At 45.0% G+C, this 24,346-nt stretch overlaps 2 protein-coding genes and 1 long non-coding RNA gene across 3 annotated transcripts; 2 read left to right on the top strand and 1 right to left on the bottom strand.

Annotated features, from left to right (window-relative positions):
• The first annotated feature begins 359 nt into the window (after positions 1 to 359).
• LOC121446759 (acylcarnitine hydrolase-like) lies at positions 360 to 8,538 on the top strand. Its single transcript, XM_041649531.1, has 12 exons — positions 360 to 496; positions 1,115 to 1,325; positions 3,085 to 3,226; positions 3,877 to 4,010; positions 4,092 to 4,350; positions 5,110 to 5,208; positions 5,431 to 5,571; positions 5,686 to 5,766; positions 5,995 to 6,139; positions 6,499 to 6,636; positions 7,017 to 7,089; positions 7,513 to 8,538. Exons 1-12 carry the CDS (start codon positions 421 to 423, stop codon positions 7,697 to 7,699), a joined length of 1,686 nt encoding a protein of 561 aa, XP_041505465.1. The 5' UTR covers positions 360 to 420; the 3' UTR covers positions 7,700 to 8,538.
• Positions 5,463 to 13,731, bottom strand: LOC121446766. Its single transcript, XR_005974125.1, has 3 exons — positions 13,672 to 13,731; positions 5,776 to 5,829; positions 5,463 to 5,693 (listed from the first exon to the last, which is right to left on the bottom strand). It is a non-coding gene; the product is annotated as an uncharacterized LOC121446766 (long non-coding RNA).
• LOC121446760 (liver carboxylesterase) lies at positions 13,642 to 24,346 on the top strand. Its single transcript, XM_041649532.1, has 12 exons — positions 13,642 to 13,816; positions 14,358 to 14,562; positions 17,564 to 17,702; positions 18,351 to 18,484; positions 18,566 to 18,824; positions 21,203 to 21,301; positions 21,716 to 21,856; positions 21,976 to 22,056; positions 22,338 to 22,482; positions 22,887 to 23,024; positions 23,448 to 23,520; positions 23,947 to 24,346. Exons 1-12 carry the CDS (start codon positions 13,741 to 13,743, stop codon positions 24,131 to 24,133), a joined length of 1,677 nt encoding a protein of 558 aa, XP_041505466.1. The 5' UTR covers positions 13,642 to 13,740; the 3' UTR covers positions 24,134 to 24,346.

Raw genomic sequence — 24,346 nt, 5'->3', positions numbered from 1 at the left:
GGGCCAAGAGGTGTTTAAAAGAATACAGTTTCCGTGTAATTATTTTGGGTAAAGCTAGCCAGGTGGCAGGAAGCGGCCCGCCGCTCCTATTTCTACATGGCTTCTCCTGTTACAGCTTTCTGTTAATGTGTGAGGACAGGGCTCCCAGAATAGCTTCAGAATCCACGCTGTGCCTTTCTAGGAGATCAGAGAGAAAATGGAAACAGCAGAGGTGACTTTGCCCTGCCTCCTGGACATTGGCTCCTGTCACTCTGACTAATCAGTTCTCCAACAATGAGAACTTTGCCCCACCACACCAAGGTCCCAGCCCACATCCTTTTGATTTAATTCATAGCTAGGGAAGACCAACAGATTCTGCTTCCTGTTTGTGAAACGTGATCGTCCTACATAGCAGCAACGACTCAGGCCTGAGAGCTGATCATGTCACTGAACCAACTTCATAGCTGGCTGAATGCTGCGGTCTTTGGGCTCCTGCTTCTCCTCCTCCATGTGCAGGGTGAGGCTCACTAAGCTGGCAATGGGAATGACTAGAATCAGAGCTGCCGAATTCTGCAGAATCAGAGGCTGAGCTCGTGGGAGGGAAAGCCAGGGAATGAGGGTGTGAGTGGGGTGATGAAAAGAAGAGACTAAAGTATGGAAAACACGTGTCTCACAATTCTCTGGCCAAAGCACACAGATTTTGTGGGCGCTTAGCACACAGAGGGTCAGAGGTGTTTAAGATCACTCTATAGTAAGGAGACAGTTCAGTGTCAGGAGCTCTGGAAAGATCTAGACAATTCAAGGAAGAGCAAGATGAAGAAAATTTCCCTCCTCAAAGTATGGCTCTTACTGAAGCCACTGCTGAACTTCATATAAGAATGACAATAATCATAATTTCATGTGGTCAAAGAGCTCAGAGTGTGTGAACTCTTTGGCAGAGAAATGCTCTGACGCCCTGCAAAGGGCAATAGGAAAGTTCCTGGCTCTGAGGGATAGGGAAGTTCCCACACTCACACCCCACAGCTGAACTAGGAGGTCCCTTCTTTTGTGCCCTGGTAACAGTGAGATGGGAACTCCTACAATCTGCTGGCAGCTGATTGCATGAAACTAACCCAGATGTCATCTCTCCACCCAGGTCAGGACTCCTCAGAGGCCAGTCCCATCAGAAACACACACACAGGCCAGGTCCGAGGCAGCCTTATCCATGTGACTGATACCAAAGTTGGTGTCCACAGCTTCCTGGGAATTCCCTTTGCCAAGCCACCTGTAGGACCATTGCGTTTTGCACCCCCTGAAGCCCCTGAATTGTGGAGTGGTGTGAGAGATGGAACCTCACATCCAGCCATGTAAGTTCTGTACCCAGAGGACGTCTGGCCCTGGGGTGAACAGTTGCTCTGAGCTCTGAGTCATGCTGAAGTCTTTCCTCCATCTCAGTCCACAGCAGTTTTCTCTCACTGTGGGGAGTCCACCATGCAGTTTTCTGATGCATGTGCTAAGGTTGAGTAGAACAACTGTATCAGCTCCTTGGCACCATTAAGAGTTAGATGCAGGTACTGTAGAGAGGAACAAAAATGAAACTGATCACAACTTCAAATTAAGCCCAGTGTTCTCTGCCACAATGGGAGGAATCTCTAGGCATGAGTTGTGTGACCTATTAAGCAGAGAGCACCCTTGAATCCAATAGAATACACTTCAGGTTCTGAGGTGTGCAGCATGATGGATGCTGGCTAACCCCACCACCACAGTCACTATGAGAACATATTGGGCCGAACATCATTGACCAAGGAACTATATGTAACTAATTCACTCTGAAAACAGCATAGGAAAAAGATGTTCCCCGAGAGTCTGTACTTGGGATGAAGGATGCCTTTCTAATTCAGAAGTCACACATACATATGACTTCCCAACCACCCTGTGCATAGCTGAAAGTCCAGAAGAAAAGGGAGAAGAGATATTTGTCAGCATTTATACACTGTGCTTTTTTAGTTGTTCCAGAATGTTGGTGAAGGCTGCTCTTTTGTTCCCGGCCATCCAGACTCCAAACAACCACACAGAAATTGTATTGATTAAAACATTACTTGGTCAATCACTTAAATGTATTGCTAAGTAGTGCTTATATCTTAAATTAACCCATTTCTATTAATCTGTGCATCACTAAGAGGTTGTGGCCTACCAGCAAGGTTCTAGTCTCCTCTGGCAGCTACATGGCATCTCTGTTACTCCATCTTCTTTCTCCCAGCATTCAGTTTAGTTTTCCTACCCAGCTCTATTCTACCCTGTTGGAGGCCCAAAGTAACTTCTTTATTAACCAGTGGGATACAGAGGGGAATCCCACGTCACCAGAAAACACTGCTTTCTGAACTTACATAACAAATCACATAGAACAGGAACTGGTGAATATGCACTCCCCACACCCATCATTTCATTTTATAAATATAATTTTATTGGAATTCTAAAAAAAGAAAGAAGTTCCCTGAGAGTCTGTACATGGGTGAAGGATTTCTCACTGCCCTTTAGGAACAATGGACTTGACACTCTAATACCTGTGGAGCGCAACACTCCAATATTGCATCTAAGTCTGTTTTCTGTTGCTGCAATAAAGTGCCAACAAAGCAACTTAGTGGAAAAAGCTACTATGGGGAGAAAGCTACTATTAAAGGCTCTGCAGTATAATCCATCATCTTGGGAAGTTACGCTGAAAGAAAATTACAGGAGCTGGTCACATTACACCCACAACCAGGAACAGAGAGGAGAAAGCGCTTGCATGCCTTATATTGCCAAGGTCTAGGTCACTTTTCTATTCAAATACACTTCAGTGAATGTCACCACACACAGCCAATCATTTCCATAGAGACACCGAGATGTCTCTATATACCAGACTCAGAAATAAAACAACATACGGACCCAACCAAACTGGAGGACTCCACTCCAGCTTTCATGGAGCCTGTGGCCATTACCTTGGTGGAAGGGACTTCAGAGGGGGAATATGTGTTAACAGAACATCATGAGGAGTAGCAGCTAAAGGTGGCCAGGAAAAGATTCAGAACCACATTTGGTTTTGAACACCATGTATCCCTTGGAATATTTGTCTTCTATTTCCACCAGGTGTCTACAAAACCTTGAAACCATGAATCCAGAGGGCCTGACGGATATGGACGTGACCATGCCTCCCATTTCTATGTCTGAGGACTGCCTGTATCTCAACATCTACACACCGGCACATGCCCATGAAGGCTCTAACCTGCCTGTGGGTGTCAGGACATGGTCAGCTTGGGGACCAGGCATGCTTTTCAAGATGACTAGAAGGGACAGAAGCAACCTGATCTCCATTGCAGTGTGGGCTCTGCTGAAATGCCTTCCCTAATTTAGGTCAAAGAAGGGTTTTTCAGCTACACTAAGCAGCTGAAACCTGGGTATGAGATATGTATCACTAGAGCGCTGCATTATTAAAAACTCTAGCTCTTTGGTAAAACAAGGATGTATTCTATAACCTGAGTTCTGTAGAACCACTTAGGTTCTAAAGTCTCAACATTGAGGTTACCTATATCTACTTTTGGGTTATCTGTTTTACCAATGAGAGTTGATGATTCCATTTTTAAACTGGGGAGATATCCATGGAGACACGCCTCTTTGTTCTACTACGAAGAGTCTGAATAATGATAACGTTACTGTATACATAGAGCCATTAATTAAAATGCAAATACTTGCTGGGCATAGGGATGAGAATTACACAGATGGGGCTATTAGAGGACCCTGACTGTGACCAAGCCCTGAAGCCCCGAGGGTTGTATGTATTTGTATAGCTGCACAGAAACCCAGCAGTTGATACTCTAGTAAGTAGTCCTGCAGAGGTTGGACTGAGTAGGGGTCTCCTGACATCTCTCTTTGCTCTTCCAGGTGATGGTGTGGATCCATGGTGGTGCTCTGGTTGCAGGAATGGCTTCTGGAACTGATGGCTCCATACTGGCAGCCACTGAGGATGTGGTGGTGGTCACTATCCAGTACCGTCTGGGTGTCCTGGGCTTCTTCAGGTGAGCCTAGGGCTGGTTGGGGCAATGATATCTGATAAGAACCCAGACAGCTCTTTGATCCATGTCCCTTCCTCTTCTCAGCACTGGAGACCAGCACGCCAGAGGCAACTGGGGCTACCTGGACCAAGTGGCTGCTCTACGCTGGGTCCAACAAAATGTTGCCCACTTTGGAGGCAACCCTGGCCAGGTCACCATTTTTGGCGAGTCAGCAGGAGGCACAAGTGTGTCTTCACTTGTTGTGTCCCCCATGTCCCAAGGACTCTTCCAGAGAGCCATCATGCAGAGTGGAGTGGCCCTGCTGCCTGACCTTATCTCTGACACCCATGAAAAGGTCTACACTGTGAGTGCCCTCAACCATCATAGTCCTACTCTGACCCTTCAGCCTTCATCTTCTGGTGCTCTGGTCTTCTGTTGAGAGGGGAGAATAATGATCATGAAAAATATTTCTTTCCAGCAAATTTTGAGAAACTCTGGGGTTAGCGTCTATTCATCTCTATTTTATATGGGTCGAGAATGCTCTCTGACCATCTAACTTCTCCTAGTAGTAATTTCCATCATTGACAGAAATAAATATGTATATGCTTTGGGAGATAGCTCAGTGCATTTTTTGAAAAAAGTGTTTGGAGTGTAAAATCCCCAGAAACCTCAGAAGGCTGAAGAGAGTAGCATGTATCTGTCATTCCAATGTTCCTGTGATGAGGTGGGCGGCAAAGACAAGGGAATCCCTGGATGTTCACAGGGCAGTTCAGCTAGTGTAGGAGCAGAAACCAAGAGGACACCCTGTCTCAAATAAGGGGGCATCTGTGAAGAAAGGAGACCTGGTCCTCTAATACTCACATATAAACACTGGCAGACTTACTCCTTCTCTCACATCTGATATACAGAAGGACGGCTGGGGTTAGCAAAACTACCCTAAGGGAAAAGGTGTGGAGGTTGAGAGGAGACTGCCTGATGTCTGTAACCTTTGAGGAAAAGGACAAAGGGAATAATTTATATTTATAACCATCGACACCAAACATACACTATAGTGTGATATTTAGGATAATATCATCCAGTTGGGATTGTAAAAATCCTTCTCCTTACTTGTTCCCCTTCACAGACAGTGGCCAGCCTATCTGGATGTGAGACTACAAACTCAGAGGCCATGGTGCACTGTCTGAGAGGCAAGAGCGAGGCAGAGATTCTGGTCATTAACAAGGTAAGTAGAATTGTGTGCCTTGGAACATCTAGTCAGACTTTGTGTTCTTTAGTTCTGTGTACAATATGAACACCAAGATAGGCTAATCTAAGTGTAGATTCTCTTCCAGAGTGAGCTGAGAACCCCGAGGATAGTAGGAAATGTGAAAACAGTGGAGATAACTCAGTGAGCATCAACATACATATTTCATTGACTTCAGCATTGACTTTTAATGCCCCTCAGGTCTTCAAGATGATCCCTGCTGTGGTAGATGGGGTATTCCTACCCAAGCATCCCCAAGAGTTGTTGGCTTCTGTGGATTTTCGTCCTGTCCCCAGCATCATTGGTGTCACCAATGATGAATATGGTTGGATCATCCCCATGGTGAGTCTCAGTTCTAATCCTTTGGGAGATTGGAGACTCATATGTTAAGCAGTGAGAACTAAATACACATTGAATCCAAGTTCATCAGATTCCACTGGGTCTTCTATCTTCCAGATCATGGGCTCTGCTCAGGCAATAAAGGAAATAACCAAAGGGAACCTGGAGGCTTTTATGAAGAATACAACAGTACAAATGGTGAGATACCTCTGGTCCTATCCAAATAGAGAGGTCCCTCATATCTTCTCTCAGACAGCATCCCTATTAACAAAAGTAAGCATATATGTGTGATTCTGTGTGGGGTGACCTCAGAGCATGAACCTTTTTTACCTATGCCCTATCTCCACCCAGGCCCCATTCTCTCCATACCAAAGCTGCTGCCCACCTAACCGAGAACATGCCTAACCTCTGATCTCCTTGGTGTAGATGTTGCCTCCTGAGTGTAGCGACCTGCTAATGGAAGAGTACATGGGGGACACTGAGGATCCCCAAACCCTCCAATTACAGTTTACAGAGATGATGGAGGACTTCATGTTTGTGGTCCCTGCACTCCAAGTAGCACAGTTTCAACGTGAGTACATCTGTAACAAGGCTTAAGGGAACAACTCAAAGATTTAGACCATGGGTGAGCACTGTTGAGTAGTGTGCTATGCAGGTCTCATATTGAGTGAAAAAGAGCGACATCCAGGTGCAGATGAGAAAATGGGTTGCTGATAATCTATTAACTTGACATAGCTATCCAGTTGGAAAGGCCATGAGAACTGTTCTGCCCTGAGCTTTTCCACAGCTAGAGCTCCAGCCTGGAACTTTCTCTCCCTTTAACATTTATGATTCTAGGTAACTTTATGTCAAGGTACCTTGTCAGCAAATATGTATCAGAAGAAATCCAGTAAATGGGCTTAGTAAAGTCTCAGTTGTCCTTACTTCCAGGTTCCCATGCCCCTGTCTACTTCTATGAATTCCAACACCAACCCAGCTTCTTAAAGAGTTTCAGACCACCTTCTGTGAAAGCTGACCATGGTGATGAGATTACTTTTGTCTTTGGATACTTCTTCTTTGACATGAAATGTGAGTCTTCCTTATTCTCCTTGGACTGACTGAGTTCCCAGATGACACCCTAGGGACTCCTGAGCTCTCTGTCCATTTGATGAAAACTAGATTCTGACAGAGAATAAATTCAAATATGTACCATATCATAGACTAAAAAAATTATACCAGGATTAGAATCTGAACCTGTCCCAGTCTAGCCTGTGACGGAGATGACAGCACATTGGGGCAGGAATTCCTTTAAAGGATTGCATGGATGTTGAATATTGTATAGTGAAGAAGGGAGATAATAAAACAAATAGGTTAAGGTCTGACAACAGCTGGGATTGTGAGGGTGAAGCACAAATTGATGTTGTGTGAGGTGTCATGGACTTCAACATTTATTTTTCTCATGACTTTAGTCAACCTCACTGAGGAGGAAGAGCTACTGAACAGGAGGATGATGAAGTACTGGGCCAACTTTGCAAGAAATGGGTGAGAACATGCCTTTCTCTCAACCCTCCCTATATGGGTTATAGGGATATGTGGGTGTCTATATAGGTCTTTCTTTTGGGTGGTGGTCTCTTTAGCATTCCTGAATATGACATGATAGATTCTTCTCTATTGCATAGCACATTTATATAGATACTTTGTAGGTTTCAGTTCCTGGTCATCTCGCAGTGACCTGGTTCCTGAGTCACCATGCTATGGTACTGTTCTTTATATCTTGCCTCTTAGATGTAGATATAAAACATGTCAAGGAGTCTTCCTCCACGTGGAGCAGATCTTTATCAGGACAACTGTCCCATCAGCCCCATTAACCACTGGCCTAATTATACCATAGCCATGACCCAAATCAGGGAATCAGATTTGAATCAGAGTGACCTCACTCTTCCATGTTGGCTGTCATATCCATAGAAACCCCAACAGTGAGGATCTACCCTACTGGCCTGTGTTGGACCATGAAGAGCAGTACCTGCAGCTGAACATCCAGCCTGCTGTGGGCCAAGCCCTGAAGGCCAGAAGGCTGCAGTTCTGGAGCCAGACTCTGCCTCAGAAGATCCAGGAACTAAAGAAATCTCAGAACATGCACAAAGAGCTATAGTGCCCTGTGTGAGGAATGGTGTGTAGCATTGGCTGCCAATGGGGTCACCTTGAGGTTCCCAAAATATACTGACTAACTTGGGTTGATCCTAACACTCACATAACCTCTGCACTTGTCTGTTCTTCTACATTTATCAAGAGTTTTCTGCATGTGACTCTATCTTGCTGGGTCATCTTTTGTTAGATTCACTCAATAAATGCTCCTATAACAATGTGGATTTTGTGAGCCACCCAAGGCAGGCTCATCTCCTTTCAGACTCCTCTGGTACTAGACCCCTTCTATCCTTCCTTCTTAAATTTTTCTCTTCACTTTCATCTTCTCTAAAACTAAAATGCTCTTTAAAATAAAACAGAAGTTTGAAAAACCATGATGTGGGTTCTTCAAAGACCCCATATCATATTGGTGAGGTCTGTCAAAATCACATGCCCTATCTCATTAGGTTCGTTTTGGAGACCATGAAGTTCAACATTAGGATACGAATCTGTTTGCTGTGTTGTGATGACTAGCTCTCTGACCCAAAGTTGATGAGTAAATGGGATATTTAATAGTTCTCAGGACCCAGACCTCTACTAGGCCTCGGTCTTAATAACATCTCATCAGAACCTAAATATCAATATAGAAATATGACTCTATGATTATTTCTTTTTTTAAAATTTGTTTTTAATGAGCTATATATTTTTCTCTCTGCTCACCTCCTTTCCTCTTCGCTCCACTTCTACCCTATTCCATGGTACCCATGCTCCCAATTTACTCAGGAGATCTTATCTTTTTCTACTTTCCAGGTAGATTAGATCTATGTATATCTCTCTTAGGGTCCTCATTGTTGTCTAGGTTCTCTGGGATTGTGAATTATAGGCTGGTTTTTTACTTTGCTTTATGTCTAAAAGCCACTATGAGTGAATACATATTATATTTGTCTTTCTGGGTCTGGGTTATGTCACTCAGGATGATGTTTTCTAGACACAATCATTTTCCCGCAAATTTCAAGATATCTTTATTTCTTTCTGCTGTGTAGTACTCCATTGTATAAATGTATCACATTTTCCTTATCCATCCTTTGGTCCAGGGGCATTTAGGTTGTTTCCAGGTTCTAGCTATGACAAACAATGCTGCTATGAACATAGTTGAGCACATGTCCTTGTGGTACAATTGAGCATCCTTTGGATATATACCAAAAGTGGTATTACTATGCCTTAAGAAAATTGTTTTCTAATTTCCTGAGAAATCACCACACTGACATCCCAAGGGGCTGTACCAGCTTGCACTCCCACCAGTAATGAAGGAGTGTTCCCTTTACCCCACAACCTCTCCATCATATGCTATAGAGATGGATACTTTACATTGGTATGGATCTTGGTTTATTGATACAAATTTAAGGTCAATCCTGTTATATGTATATTTCTGCTCTTGATTAAGGTATTGTGTTTGTGCAGTTCATTTAAAAATGTAATGTATAATTAAGAAATATAAGTTAATAGATAATCATCTATAATAGTCAACCTTGTAGTCATGTTAGATAGATTTTCTAAATATACAGAGTTGTATTTCATATAGACAAATATTCTTCAAATCTTTCAAAGACCTTCAGAATGTGGCATTTAAATGTTTTAAGAAATTAGGACTTTTCATGACAGTGAGACACATCTGCTCCTGGCAGCACCAATTTGTAGTAATAAGGGCGGTGGGGCTGCGTCCCCAGCACCCCGGCTGCCTGGCTAGCTTATGCCCGAAATAACAGCACACAAACTGTATTCATTTAATCATTGCTTGGCCCATTTCTATCTAGCCTCTTCTAGGCTAATTCTCACATATTAATTTAGCCCATTTCTAATCATCTGTGTAGCGCCCCTAGGTGCGCTTACCGGGAAGATTCTAGTCTATGTCTATCCTGGGTCGGAGCTTCATCGTGTGCGTCTGCCTGGGAGCTGGAAGCATGGCGTCCCTCTGAGGCGTCTGCTCCCGAGAGGAGAGCTGTGGAGTCTGAGCTCACTTCCTCTTCCTCCCAGTGTTCTGTTCTGTTTACTCCTCCCACCTATCTTCTAACCAATGAGGGCCAAGCAGTTTCTTTTTATTTAACCTATGACCTTCCTCCATCACCAATCTACTCCAAGAGGATGATGGGCATTGAAGAGGCTCCTTATGGAGTTGGTTAGCCATTTGGGCAAGAAACTGCTTTTGCCTGGACTGCTTGACTAGATATGCAGGACCCACAGAGAAATGACTGCTGAACTTGCCTAAAGGTGAGACGGTCTTTTGGGGTTCCTGCTTCATGAAAGAGTCTGCTAGACATTCTGCTTCTTCTTCTCATTCAGGGGAGACTCTTAAGTGGATCCTTACTTAAACTGGCAAGTTCTGCAGAGTTAGAGGCTGAGACTACAGAGAGGGAGTAACTCTCAGATGCATCAGAAAAATTTGTAGGAAATGTGTCTCCAAATTCCCTTACCAGGGCCTGTGAAATGACTCAGCAGAAAAAGGTGCCTGTATCTAAGCCGGGCCAGAGTTCAACCACGGAGCCCACATTGTGGAAGGAGAGAACTGACTCCCAATGCCCCTCCCAATGCCACAGAGTAGCCTTCTCCCTCATAAGCATCACTGATACTGGAGGAGGTCATACATACTGAGGAGCCAGCTCAGTAGTAGGGGATCTAAGCTGTGCTGGATCTGCAGGTCAGTGGATAAAGCAGCAGGTGGGTCTTTTCCCTCAGTTCTTTTGTAGCTGCTCCTGGACGTCTGGGTAATAATACTATATATTTATGCTGTCATATATCTGTGAGTGTGTCACCCCATAGGACAGAACAGTGGCCTGAAAACCTTTGAAAGGAACAGAGTTAGTTGACATAGAGACATTCCTGGGGCCCCACGGGCCTCAGTGTACCTTAGTGGTCCCTGGGTTTTCTTCACTGTGCACCTTCCTTGGTGCAAGGGCAGGTTGGATTCCAGAGCAAAGGGCGTGTGTGCTCTGGGCCTATCAGCAAATTTCAGGATCTTATCAGAACTTAAGCCAGAATGGATTGTTCCCCAGGGTGTGTGTGTGCAGCCCACACACTCTCCTAGTGCGGACCAATTGACCTCCTCCTGGGCCTCTGCACTCTGATAGTGTACACTTGATTGATCTGTTCCTGAGCTTCCCCAGTCAGAGCCACTGAACTCACCTCACCTGTGACCCCTGCTGTGGGTCACCAGGCTCTGGGAGGTCACCAGAGTTCTCCAGGCAGGAAGGTATGCCTGACTCACTCATGGCTGCTGTTTGGAGTATTCTTTCTCTAGATTCCTGGGCTCAGAGTCAGAGATAACTGTAAAAGGGATGGAGTGTGCCTGTCCTCTTCTCTCTCATCCTGGCCTGTGCCATCCATGGGAACATTAAAAGAGCAGGGTCTTATAGACGATGCCCAGGATTACTTAGAAGGGATGTATTAGCTGCATGTTTTGTGACACACCTTTAACACAGAAACTGGGATAGCAGACCTGTCTGGACTACATACAATGCTCTGTCTCAAAAACCAGAAGAAATCCAAAGAGCAGTAAGAAAAGGAATTTGTTCACCTAATTTGATTTTCACCAATGACTCCTCGTCTGGGTATGGCTTTCCAGCTTCCAGGGAGAAGGACATTTGAGTTGATTACACAGGGTTTCATGGAGATTTTCTTTAAAGATAAAGCACTGTGGGTGTGGGCAGGCTCTAATCAGGACCGTTTCCATAGGTTTTGTCTGTTGCAATAACTGTCAGTCATCACAGGCAGGAGCCTTCAGTGAGAATCATGGACAAAGATGCTGTCTGGAAGGCCATTGTGTGCAGGCAGCAAGTCACAGGACAGGGTGAGCACTTGACTGAGAAAGATGTTGGAAGTCACTCTTGGGTGGCTGTGAGTGGCTGCTGCCCTGGCCTCATCCACAAAGGTGGCACCAAAGATGCTGATTCCTGCGGGTCAGATGGGGAGGGCTGCAGGAGAAGATTTGCTTGGCCAATTTGGCAATCAGGTCTGCCAGACTCTGCAGTGTTGAATGTGATGCTGTGGGAGGGGAGGGGCCAGGGAGGTGGAGCTGCAGAGGTGACACACAGCAGGAGGAGGGTCTCCCTGGACCCCTCCCTGCACTCCCAGGCAGAGAGGATCAGGACTGCTTAAGACTGCACAGCACCCAAAGCAGGACATTTTCTGAGGTAAAGAAGAGTCGACAAACCCATGGTGTCCAAACACTTATCTTCACCCAATGTCCAGACCGAGAGCCTGGGGTCATTTAGGTCCTTAGATGACTTCTGTCATGCCCTCGTTTTCCTCATTTTCAGATCCACACCAGAGCAGGCTGGAATTTTGTGTGTAGTTCACAGTTGTGTTACTCTCTCATGTCAGAGCCGGCACAGACAATGCTGTGTCAGTGTGTGTGTGTGTGTGTGTGTGTGTGTGTGTGTGATTGTGTATTCTTCGGATCAGCCAAAGTTTCTCCTCACCTCCTCTACAGAGCCTGGAGATGCTATGAGGTTCATGTTCACAGACTCAGGACATCTGTGAATATGACCTTGAGGTGTGTCCTGGAAGTTGGATGGGAGCATCAGAGGCCTGGAAATGTCCGGGAGAAGAGCATCCTATCACTGTCTTCCTGAGTACCACCAGTCCATGTATGGAAGGCTATTTCTAACTTTCTCTTATCCCCAAGAACTGTTTGGTTCCTTGTGACCAATCATTCTCATCAGATCCCGTATTATCAATTTATATTCTGACTTCACATTGTTGTCCCTAAAATTTTTAGGCCCTGTATTAAAAACTTCTCTTATAATATATTCCATTGTACAAAGGTGACAAATGGTGCTCAGTCTGTCTCTGTGTTCACCTAAAGCATTTTCTCTGTGATTAAAGGGCTCTATCCCCCTTCTTCTAGATCCCAATGCTCACAAGACTCCTGCACATGACAAACCCAGGCCATTCTAGGATCTTCTCAGGTTTCATTCATTGTCTTGTAAGCCAACCATAGGATATCACCAAAATGATGACTTCTGAAATGCCAATCTTAAACACCAGGAAGCAGAGAGTTGAAGATGAGCTTCAGCTGGGCTCAGGAGCTGGGCAGGGAGAAAGGTCCTTCCTTTGAATGCAGGAGGGACGATGCCTGAGAAAGCCACTAGGGCAGTGGTTCTCAACCTGGGGGTCGCATATCAGATATCCCTCATATTAAATACTTACATTGTAATTCATAATAATAGCAAAGTTACAGCTGCAAAGTAACACCAAAAATAATTTTATGTTTGGGGATCCCAAACATAAGAACTGTATTAAAGGGTCGTAGCATTTGGGATGTTGAAGACCATTGCACTAGGGACTAAAATTTTATTGAACTTCTGCTGGACATGCACACACACACACACACACATACACACACACACACACACACACACACACACAGAGAGAGAGAGAGAGAGGCAGAAGAGCCAGAATTTCATTGTCTTTCAAAGAAACTGCCATGACCTAACAGGAAGTAAACAGGAAGTGATCCTAAGATCACCATATGGGTAAGGGACCCTGAGGGTGGACTCACTGCTCTATGAGTATTGACAACATAGAGGTGTCATGAGGATGAGGTCACACTTAGAGCTCCTGCCCTCTCACTTCTCTCCATCTGTGGCATCTTGAATGTGTTCCTACCCACAGAAGCCCCGTGGCTTCTCCTGTTACAGCTTTCTGCTCCCTATTTTTTTGCTCATATACCTACATTGGGTTGGTGAGGAAAAGGGCCAGGGATCATGTTCAAGGACAGGGATCCTGGCATTCCAGAAGGATTTCAGATGCTATGTCATGCCTATCCAAGAGGTCATGGAAGGAGCAGAAACTGCACGGTTGCTTTTGTCCTGCCTGCTGGCTATTGGTTCTCTGTTGACTTCTGCCTTATCAGTTGGGCCGCAATAAGAACTTTGCCCCACTCAACCAAATTTCCACACCCACGTCCTGAAAGGTATAAACTCCTGCCTGGGCAAAGCCTACCTGTTCTGTTTCCTGTTGTTGTGAGACTGTCATCTTGTAGCAGCACAGAGTTAGCTCTGGGATTCAACCATGCCACTCGGTAGACTTCCTGGATGGCTGTTTGCTGTGGCCTGTGGGCTCCTGCTTCTCCTCCTCCACGTGCACGGTGAGCAGAGGGACCAGGGTCAGAGCTGCCCAGTTCTGCAGAGTCAGAGTCTGCGCTTGTGGGAGGGAAATACCAGGGAGGGAGGAGCTGGTGAAGACGACAGATCAAAGTGTGGATTTGTGCACCCTCTAATGCCCACACCAAAGCCCACAGGATGGGCCATGTGGCACAGGAGGGTCAGAGATGTGTAAAGTTACCATGTACTTAGGAGCCAGCAGGGACGGAAGAGCAGGAGGGACGTGTCCCTCCTCCGTGTATGGTTGTAGATAGAGCTCCTAGTGATTGTGTGGGTAATGATAATAATTCCTTCATAATGCCAAGTGGCTCTGAACCTGTCACCTTCTTGACTAGAGAAGTGCTCTATCAATTTTCAAGAGGGCCAATGGACAAGGTTTCTGGCCCTAGGTAATTCAGAAAGCCTCATCTCCACATGCCACAGCTGAACTGAGAGGACCCACATTACCTTCCCCGTGTACCACGGAGACAATGAGGTAGGAATTCCCAAGTGTGGTTGCAACTGATGGCTTCTCTTCCCCTACAGGCCAGGACTCAGCCAGCCCCATCAGGAACACACACACAGGGCAGGTGAGAGGAAGCCTCGTCCATGTGAAAGACGGTGAACTTGGTGTCTATACCTTCCTGGGGATTCCCTTTGCCAAGCCACCTGTGGGACCACTGCGCTTTGCTCCCCCTGAACCCCCTGAACCATGGAGTGGTGTGAGAGATGCAACCTCTGAGCCAGCCATGTAAGTTTTGGGGCCCAGGGGACTTCAGGCCTGAGATCTAGGCCACACTGCTGTGCTTCCTCCGTCTCAGCTCTATAGCAGTGTTCTGTCTGTCCTGAGGGCATCTCCCATGCAGTTTTTCAATGAATGTGCTAAGGATTAGAGAGGAACAACGGTGCCAGGCTCTTAAGTCAGAGCTTGGCACCTGTAGGGACTTAGCTGCAGGTTCTGCAGTGAAGAGCAGAGACTAAGGCCATTCTTCACGGTCAATGTGACCATCCACTGTCCAGGTGCCATTGGCTAAAGAACAGGTATACATGTTTTCCACTGGAGAATATGTCCATTCATCCCTATAGATACTATGTGGTCACAGCTCCAATACCCAAGTATCTTAGTTTGTTTTCTGATGCTGTGCTAGAGGACCCTGACATAAACAATGCAGTGAGGAAATATTTTACAATGGGTCACAAGTCCAGGTTATAATCAACCATAAGTGGGCAACCACAGGTGCAGAAGTTTAAGGCCGCTGTTCATATCATGCTCATAATCTGGAATAGAACCTAAATGTCACATGCATGCCTGCTAATGCTTCTCTTACTCTCTCCATTCTTACGCAGTTCAGAAAATCTTCCTAGGGAATGGTCCCTCCTATAATAGGCAAGTGTTGACAGGGTAACAACTGGGAGGGCCACGGGAGAAAGGAAGTATTCTCTTTAGTGTTCAGCTCTGAAGTAAGAACAGTAGGGATAATATGGCCCCGCCTACTTCATGGGATTATAAGGACTGGGTGAGCACTAGACGCCAAGGTCTGAACAAAAAGTAGATAAACTATGTATTGACATAAAACAATCCGTGTGTGACTCAGTTGCTCCCTAGATATTTTGAGGGACAGCCGACTCACTGCTATGTTCAGGCCTCACTAGGACTGATGGTTACACTAGTAACACAGTAAGCAGAGGGCTCTCCAGCTGCTGGCATGGCCTGGGTGACCTAATATGTCACAGCCACTGTGATACTTGGCTATGTATGTCAACTTGGGTCCACCATAGCACTGACAGCTGGGAAAGTATTAGAACAGACATTATTAAAAAGGTATTTTAAAACTCTGCTTAATATTTAAATCAATAAAATTTGAGTAAATAGGTAGCGTGGCTGGGTGGGCCTTGCCCAATTTGTTAGAAGCCTCAATAGAAGAAAAACTAAATTTCCCCCAAGAAGGATGGAATTCTGCCTCCGTACTTAACCTACGTCATCAGCTCTTCCCCGGGCCTCCATCCTGGTCCACCCCATAGACTTTCTAGCCCCAGCAATGTGTGAGCCAGTTAAAATAAACCCTTTCTAAATCTCTCTCTCTCTCTCTCTCTCTCTCTCTCTCTCTCTCTCACACACACACACACACACACACACACACACACACGGTTCCCAACTTTCAGGGAAGCCATACTTCAAATTTTGAATTTTCTTGTCTTGAGCCATTGAGCCAGCAGTATGAAGCACAGTGCTGACCCGCGGTGCCCACTAGGGACAGACTGATGCAGCGTTCAGAGTACCTTTCAGGCTGGTGAGGTTCAGCTATGTTGGTCAGCAAGTTGTCTGTATTACATATATTTGTAAATTAAGGTTCCTTTTTTCAGTCCGAATCTCTTCATTTTTTTATTTATTAGATTGTTACCCTGTCCCCACTTCCAGAACCTGTTCAAGCATAATTATCTCTCCCCGGACGGGTGACACATTTCCCCCAGCCTGATGCAAAACTCTCTGTGTATTATCAGGTCAGAGAAACAATAGCATGATAAGCACTGGGTGTGCTTGATTGGAGGATCCCCGTGAACGCTGACCTTTGAGTCTCTGTCAGTTACATGGGTTTTTGTGAGTGTATCTTGGCGAACCAAATTCACCCATTAAAATATTATCTTTTAAGAAAAAACAGACTCCACACTTCAAGAAGTAAACATGCGCATGAACTTTCGGAATATGGCTCTGTTTATAAAAGATTTCCTGTGAACGGGCACAGCAGGGAGACAGTAAGAATTTGTCCTCCCATTCACTGTGTGCTGGGGCTGCTCTGTTTTATTTTACTTTTAAAACTTTATTTTTTATTTAATATGTGCCTACGTGTCTGTATGTGTTCCATGGGTGTACAGGTACCCAAAGAGGCCAGAAGAGAAAATCAGCTCCCCAAGAGCTGTAGCTATAAAAGGTTGTGAGGCACCCCGTGGGGGTGCAAACTGAATGTAGGTCCTCTGCAAGAACAGCACACATTGTTAACCATCAAACCAGCCCTCTTTCTGTTTCCCCTCAAATGCTTTTACATAATTGTTTATACGAGATAAATGCACAGATATAAAACCCAAGAAAAAATAGGCAAGTGTTCCGGTCTCAATGAACATAATTAAGACAATTTTCTACATGTATGCCCAGAGGCCCGCAAGATCTAGAGCAGCGGTTCTCAACTTGGGAGTTGCTATTCCCACAGGTGTTGAACATCAGATATCGTGCATATCATATATTTGCATTACAATTCATAACAGTAGCAAAATTGCGGTAAAGAAGTAGCAACAAAGTCATTATTTGGTTGGGGAATCTCCACAACATGTGGGACTGTATTATAGTGTTAAAGCATTAGGAAAATTGAGAACCGCTGGTCTAAACATTCTCTCATTAATATCCTTTCCCAGTATATTCCACCTTGTGTCAGTCAGCAATCAAACTAACCACCACACCAGGATTAAATAGTACAAGAAGACAATTGTTTTCATAGAGGATGGCAACAGTCTCCATATACTAGCCTGATTCAGGATATTACTTTTCAACCAGACGCCTGCCCTAAAAGTATTGCTCCCTTTTCATATCTATAGAGCTGGTGGCCTTTACCTTGGCAGGAAAGGACTTTAGAGAGGGGTCATACATTATCAGGGCCATCATGGAAAGTAGTATCTGAAGATGACTGAGAGAAAATTCAGACTATGATTTAGGTTTGACCACCACGGATCTTGGGCTATCTGTCTTCCATTTTCATCAGGTGTCTGCAGATTGATACCACGAGTTCACAGTTTACAAAGGAGAGGAAGATGATCGTACCTCCCTCGTCTATGTCTGAGGACTGCCTGTATCTCAACATCTACACACCGACTCATGCCAATGAAGATTCTAACTTACCTGTGAGTGCCAGGCTGTGGGCAGCTGGGGAAGAAGATGTTTCTTTCTCTGGAAAATTGGAAGGGACAAAGTAATTCTGAGATCCTCTGTAGTTTAGATCCTGCTTAGTAGTTTTACCTTATTGGGGTGAAGAAGGTCATCCCAGACATGGGGAGCTGCTTAAACCTGGGTGTGTGACTCAGAGTTCTGGGATTCTAGAGATAAGAGGCTCTAGGTCTTTAATTAAACCAGGAATTCTTCTACCAACTTGAACCTGGCAGACCCACTCTGGAGGGTACCTGGGGGCTGCAATTTAACACATTTAAATATGTGTTGTGCCAATGGGATCTGATGTCTCTTCTGATTTGCTATCAGGAAAGACACATGTGGAGACACTCCTGTTTGCTCCACTTTGATGGGTCTGAGAGTGATAATGACATTACTTGTGATGTAGAACCATTAATCTATGCTGAGATTTCCTGGTGGGGATATGGGAAGGAAATATGTTTCGAGGCCTAGAGTACTCAATCAGTGGGTCATGTCCTGAAATCCTGTAAAGATTGGTATGCATGTCAGCCTGCACAGAGGCAAAGCAGTTGATAATCCAGTAGGCACTACAGTTGACCTTGGGCTGGGTGTGGGCCTCCTGGCATCTCTGTTGATTTCTCCAGGTGATGGTATGGATTCATGGTGGTGCACTGGTTGAAGGAATGGCTTCCATGAATGATGGATCCATACTGGCTGCTACTGAGGATGTAGTAATTGTCTCGATCCAGTATCGCTTGGGTATCCTCGGCTTCTTCAGGTAAGACTGGAACTGGGCTGGACAATGGGGTCTGAGTAGAGCATAGACAGACCTGTGATTCCTGTTCCTGCCACTTCACAGCACTGGAGACAAACATGCCACAGGCAACTGGGGTTACCTGGACCAAGTGACTGCCCTGCGTTGGGTCCAGCAGAATATCGCCTACTTTGGAGGCAACCCTGGCCAGGTCACCATTTTTGGTGTTTCAGCAGGAGGCACAAGTGTGTCTTCACTTGTTGTGTCCCCCATGTCCAAAGGACTCTTCCACAGAGCCATCATGGAGAGTGGAGTGGCCCTGCTGCCTGACCTTATCTCTGACACATCTGAGGTGGTCCACACAGTGAGTGTCCTCATCAATTCTAGCCCATACTTTGCTTCTTCAGTTCTTGGCTTTGGTACTCTGGCATTCTGTTAAGTGGGAAAAGCTAGGATTATGGGAAATAGTTTCTTTCCAGTATTTTCTGAGAGGCATAAAGTTTATAATATTCCCCTCTGCTTTATGTGTGCTGAGTGTGATATATGACAAGGAAAGCTGTACCCACTGTCTTCAACCATTGGCAAAACACCTACGCATTGTTTTTCCTAGTTTTCTTCTTATTGTTGTGATAAAGACCATGGCCAAAGGCTGTTTGGGGAGAAAAGGGTTTATTTCAACTAATGGTTTATAATCCAACTTGAAGAGAAGTCGGAGTGGGCATACGGGCAGGGACCTGGAACCACAATGGAGTTTAGGAGGAAACTGCTTATTGCCTTGTTACCCATGGCTTCCTCAGTTTGCTTTCCTTTTTTATTCTTTTTATTGTGCTATACATTTTTCTCTGTTCTCCTCCCTTCATCCCTTTTTCTTTTCTACCCTCTCCTGTGACCCCCATACTCTCAATTTACTCAGGAGAACTTGTCCTTTTCTCTTTCCTATGTAGACCCATGTATATCTCTCTTAGGGTCCTCTTTGCTGTCTAGGTTCTCTGGGGTTGTGCACTGTAGGCTGTTTTTTTTTTTTTTTGCTTTATGTCTAAAAGCCACTTATGAGTGAGTATATATGACATTTGTCTTTCTTTATCTGGTTTACCTCACTCAATATGTTTTTTTCTAGATCCATCCTTTGCCTGCAAATTTCAAGACGTCATTATTTTTTTTTACCGCGGAATAGTACTGCATTGCGAAAATATACCACATTTTCCTTATCCATTCTTTGATTGCAGGGCATTTAGGTTGTTTCCAGGTGTTAGCTATGACACTCAATGCTGCTTTGAACGTAGTTGATTGGTATGATTGAGCATCCTTTGGATGTATACACAAAAGTGGTATTGCTGGGTCTTGAGGTAGATTGTTTCCTAATTTTTTGAGAAATCACCATACTCATTTTCAAAGTGGCTGTACAAGTTTGCACTTCCACCAGCAATGCATGGGTGTTCCTCTTACCTCACATTCTCTCCAGCATAAGTTATCATCAGTGTTTTTGATCTTGGACATTCTGACAGGTGTAAGATGGAATCTCAGAGTTGTTCAGAGTTGCATTTTTCTCATGGCTCTCATGATGTTGAGCATTTTCTTAAGTGTCTTTCAGGCATTTGATATTTGTTTGTTGAGAGTTCTCTGTTTAGGTCTGCACCCCATTTTTAGCAAATTATTTGTTCTTTTGATTTCAAGTTTCTTGAGTTCTTTGAATATTTTGGAGATCAGTCCTCTGTCTGATGTGGGGCTGGTGAAGACTTTCCACATTCTGTAGACTGCAGTTGTGTCTTGTTGATTGCAGATGAATGCAAATAGATCCACATCTATCGCCATGCACGAAACTCAAGTCCAAATGGATCAAAGATCTCAACATAAAACCAACCACACTGAACCTCATAGAAGAGAAAGTGGGAAATACACTTTAATGCATTGGCACTCGAGACCTTTTCCTAAATATAAGCCCAGTAGCACAGACACTAAGAGCAACAATTAATAAATGGGACCTGAAACTGAGAAGCTTCTGTAAAGCTAATGATAGTTTGCTTTCTTATATAGTCCTGGACATTTGTCCATAGGTGTCACTGCCCATAGTGATGTGGGCCCTCCTGCACCAGTCATTTAATAGCAAATTTCCCAGACACGATTAGGAGCCAACCTGAGGGAGGCATTTTCTCAGTTGAAGTTCCCTTTTCAAGATTACCCTGGCTCATGTAAAGTTGACAAATTAATACCTAAGCAGGACACAAGGATTGAGGGAGAGGGTCAGCTGGTAAAAATATTCACTGTGCAAGAGTGAGTCCCCAAGTGCAAACATCCAGAGCCCACATAAGGCTAGAGGAAGTAGTATGAGTCAGTAAACCCAGTGTTTCTACGGAGGGATAGGACACAGAGACAGAAGAATCCCTGGAAGGGCGTAGCCCAGCTAAACTGGTGTAGACAAAAGGAAACATGGGGAAGGATGACAAGTGACACTCGAGGGTGTTCTCTGACATTCATAGGCAAAATATGACACGTCATACCTATTGCCACATATGAACACCACACACAAAACAAAACTACAACAAAATGAATATGCAGACAGAATGCCCTTTCCAAGTTGACATCTCTGAGAAACAGAAAATGTGAACAATTTCACTTAAGTCCTTTCATACACAACACACAGTAGGATGTGGTAATCAGGGGTAAACGACATCTACTTGGATTTAAGGAAACTCTACCTCATGCTAGGATGAATGAGCCAACTACTGCCTGTTCCGTTTACAGACGGTGGCCAACCTATCTGGATGTGAGGCCAAGGACTCAGAGGCCCTGGTGCACTGTCTCCGAGACAAGAGTAAAGCAGAGATTCTGGCTATTAACCAGGTTGGGAGAATTGTGTGGCTTGGAGGTGCTAGTCACGAGGCTATGGGATTGCCAGTTCTTACTACTTAAACCAGATAATTTATTTGTCTCCATGGTTAGCTGTCCTTTTAGTACTGTGGGTAGAAATATCAAAATAGAAAAGGACAAGATCTTCTGAGTAAATTGGGAACATGGGGATTTTGGGAGAGGGTTGAGGGGAGGGGAGAGATAGGGAGGGGAGCAGAGAAAAATGTAGAACTCAATAAAAATTGATAAAAAAGAAATATCAAGATAGGGTAATTTTGATGTCCAGTTTCTTCTGGAGTGAGCATATCATCCTGAAATGAGATAGGAAAGGGGGAATTGGTGGGTATTCAGTGGGCATCAGAATATTTAGGTGATTGATCTTCAGCACTGACTCTTAATGCCCCTTAGGTCTTCACTATGATCCCTGGTGTGGTGGATGGGACGTTCCTACCTAGGCACCCTCGGGAGCTGCTGGCCTCTGTGGATTTTCGCCCTGTCCCCAGCATCATTGGTGTTGACAGTGACGAGTGTGGTTGGGGGATCCCCTTGGTGAGACCTTGTTATAAGTCCCTGGGAGCCTAAAATCAAATGGTGGGTTATGGGAACTCAGAGATACTTTGATCTAAAGACAACCCATCCTATACTTAAGACTCTCCTCTACTTCCCAGTACATGGGCCTTGATCATGTCATAAAGAACATAACCCGAGAGACCCTGCCAGCTGTTCTGAAGAGCAGAGCGGCACACATGGTGAGAGACCTGTCCCGATAAAATTATTAGTATCTATTAATATTACTCTAAGAAAAATTATTAATAATAATTACTATAATTATTCTGATATACTCTTCTCAGATACCATACCCAGAAATGAAGGCAATTTTTGTGTGTGTTTCTGTGTGGACTCACCCAAAGCTTGTACCTTTCGTCCTATCCCCTGTCTCTCCCATGGCAACGTTCATTATTAGGAGGTTGCTGCCTATCTAATCCAAGAGCTTTCCCTACATCATCCTTCCTGATTTCTCCTGGTGTAGATGCTGCCTCCTGAATGTAGTGACCTGTTGATGGAAGAGTACATGGGGGACGTTGAGGACCCACAGACTCTTCAAGCACAGTTCAGAGAGATGATGGAGGACTTCATGTTTGTGGTCCCTGCACTCCAAGTAGCACATTTTCAGCGTGAGTACATCTGTAACAAGGTTGAGGGAGGAAACTCAGAGCTGTGGGTCCCAGGTGAACACTGTAGTGTCCGGGTATGGCGCATGTTGATCATGTCTCTGATACCAGGCACCTGAAGACACTTATCTCAGTAAATCCTTATGGCTAGAGTAAACGAGTGATGTTTTATCCATGTCTAGAGGGGGAAACATGTCAGTTACACTCAGTATCTTATAAAAACTCCCCATCTGGAAGAGTCAGGGTTACTGCTTAACAAAAGGTTTCCCATAACCGATGCCCCAGTCTGAGGCTCACCACTCAACTGTCATTCCAGATAACTTTAGAGCAAGGTTTCTTGTCACCGAAGTTCGGTGAGAAAACCCCATGTGAGAAACCATTATGCCAACATGTGCCCTCACTCCCAGGGTCCCACGCTCCTGTCTACTTCTATGAGTTCCAGCACCAGCCCAGCTTCATCAAACATGCCAGGCCATCCCACGTGAGGGCTGACCATGGTGATCACGCTGCCTTTGTCTTTGGCTCTGACTTCTGGGGCTTGAAACGTGAGTCTTCCTTGTTTTCCTTGAGCTGAATGGAGCCCTTGATTGTTTCCTGTGGAATTACTGAGCTCTTAGGACAGTTGAGGAAACTGAGGCTCTGGGAGAGAATGTAGTCGAGTGAGAACCATTTCTGAACTAAGGGAGAAGAAAAGAAAACTTTAGCAGGGTTAGAACATGAACCTTTCCTAGTCCAGCTTGTGTTAGCAGGAATGAGCACAAACTGGGGTAGGAGTGAACCTGAGTAGAGACTTGGATGGGTGGTGGGTTCTGAGTGCCGAGTAAAGAGAGCATACACCAGGTCTAGAATTCAGACCCAGGCTACAGTTGAAGCCTAAGATGCAGGGCTAGGCTGTGGTTGCTATAGTAGAAAATTGGCACCTACATAAGGCAGCTAGGACTTTTACCCTTTTCTTCCTTTGTCTGCAGTTGACCTCACTGAGGAGGAGAAGCTGCTGAACAGGAGGATGATGAAGTACTGGGCAAACTTTGCAAGACATGGGTGAGAACACACCCCTCCCTCAACCTCCTTATGGTTGGGTCTCCATCCAGGGTACCAATGTAGGTGTACCTCATTAGCATGCATGGGTCTTTAATTACACTCCAGTCTTCTCCATCCCAGGGCACACTTAGGTAGACACCTTCTCGCTTTCAGTTACTGCTAATTCCACAGAGACTGGGTGGGTGAGTCACAGTGTTTTGGTACTGTTCTTTAGATTTTTCCCTCTGAGAGAGACACACAAAACTAGACAGCTTCCCTTGTTTCATATCAGACACTGGTGGGTGACACTTGTGTTCTACATCTGTACACCAGTCCTCCTGCACCCTCTGGCCCTTGGCCTACTCATCCACTGCTCTGGCCCAAATCAAGGGATCATGTCTTGGATGAGAGTGACCTCACCCTTCCCTGCTGGTATCATATCCACAGGAACCCCAACAGTGAGGGTCTCCCCTACTGGCCTGAGTTGATCCACGATGAGCAGTACCTGAAGCTGGACATCTATCCTGCTGTGGGTCGAGCCCTGAAGGCCAGGAAGCTGCAGTTCTGGACAAAGACTCTGCCCCAGAAGATCCAGAAGCTAAAGGGGGCTCGGGACAAGCATGAAGAGCTTTAGTGCCAGTTACAGGAAAGGTGTGTGGTGTTGGGGATGGATGAGGTCATCCCGAGGTTACAAAGTCCATTTATTTATTTTTATTCATTCCAAACTCACATAAGCCTTTCTAACCTCAGCATTTCCCTTTCACTGTGTATGACAAACCCTCTGTATGCTACTCCTTATCCTTCTGGACACATTTTATTAGACTCAATAAATGGTCCCACAACCATA

The sequence above is a fragment of the Microtus oregoni genome, unplaced genomic scaffold, assembly GCF_018167655.1.
Source record: "Microtus oregoni isolate MIOR12 unplaced genomic scaffold, Mior012 000004F_ref0000308, whole genome shotgun sequence".
NCBI classification, from domain to species: domain Eukaryota; kingdom Metazoa; phylum Chordata; class Mammalia; order Rodentia; family Cricetidae; genus Microtus; species Microtus oregoni.
This window is presented reverse-complemented; position numbering and strand designations above follow the sequence as displayed.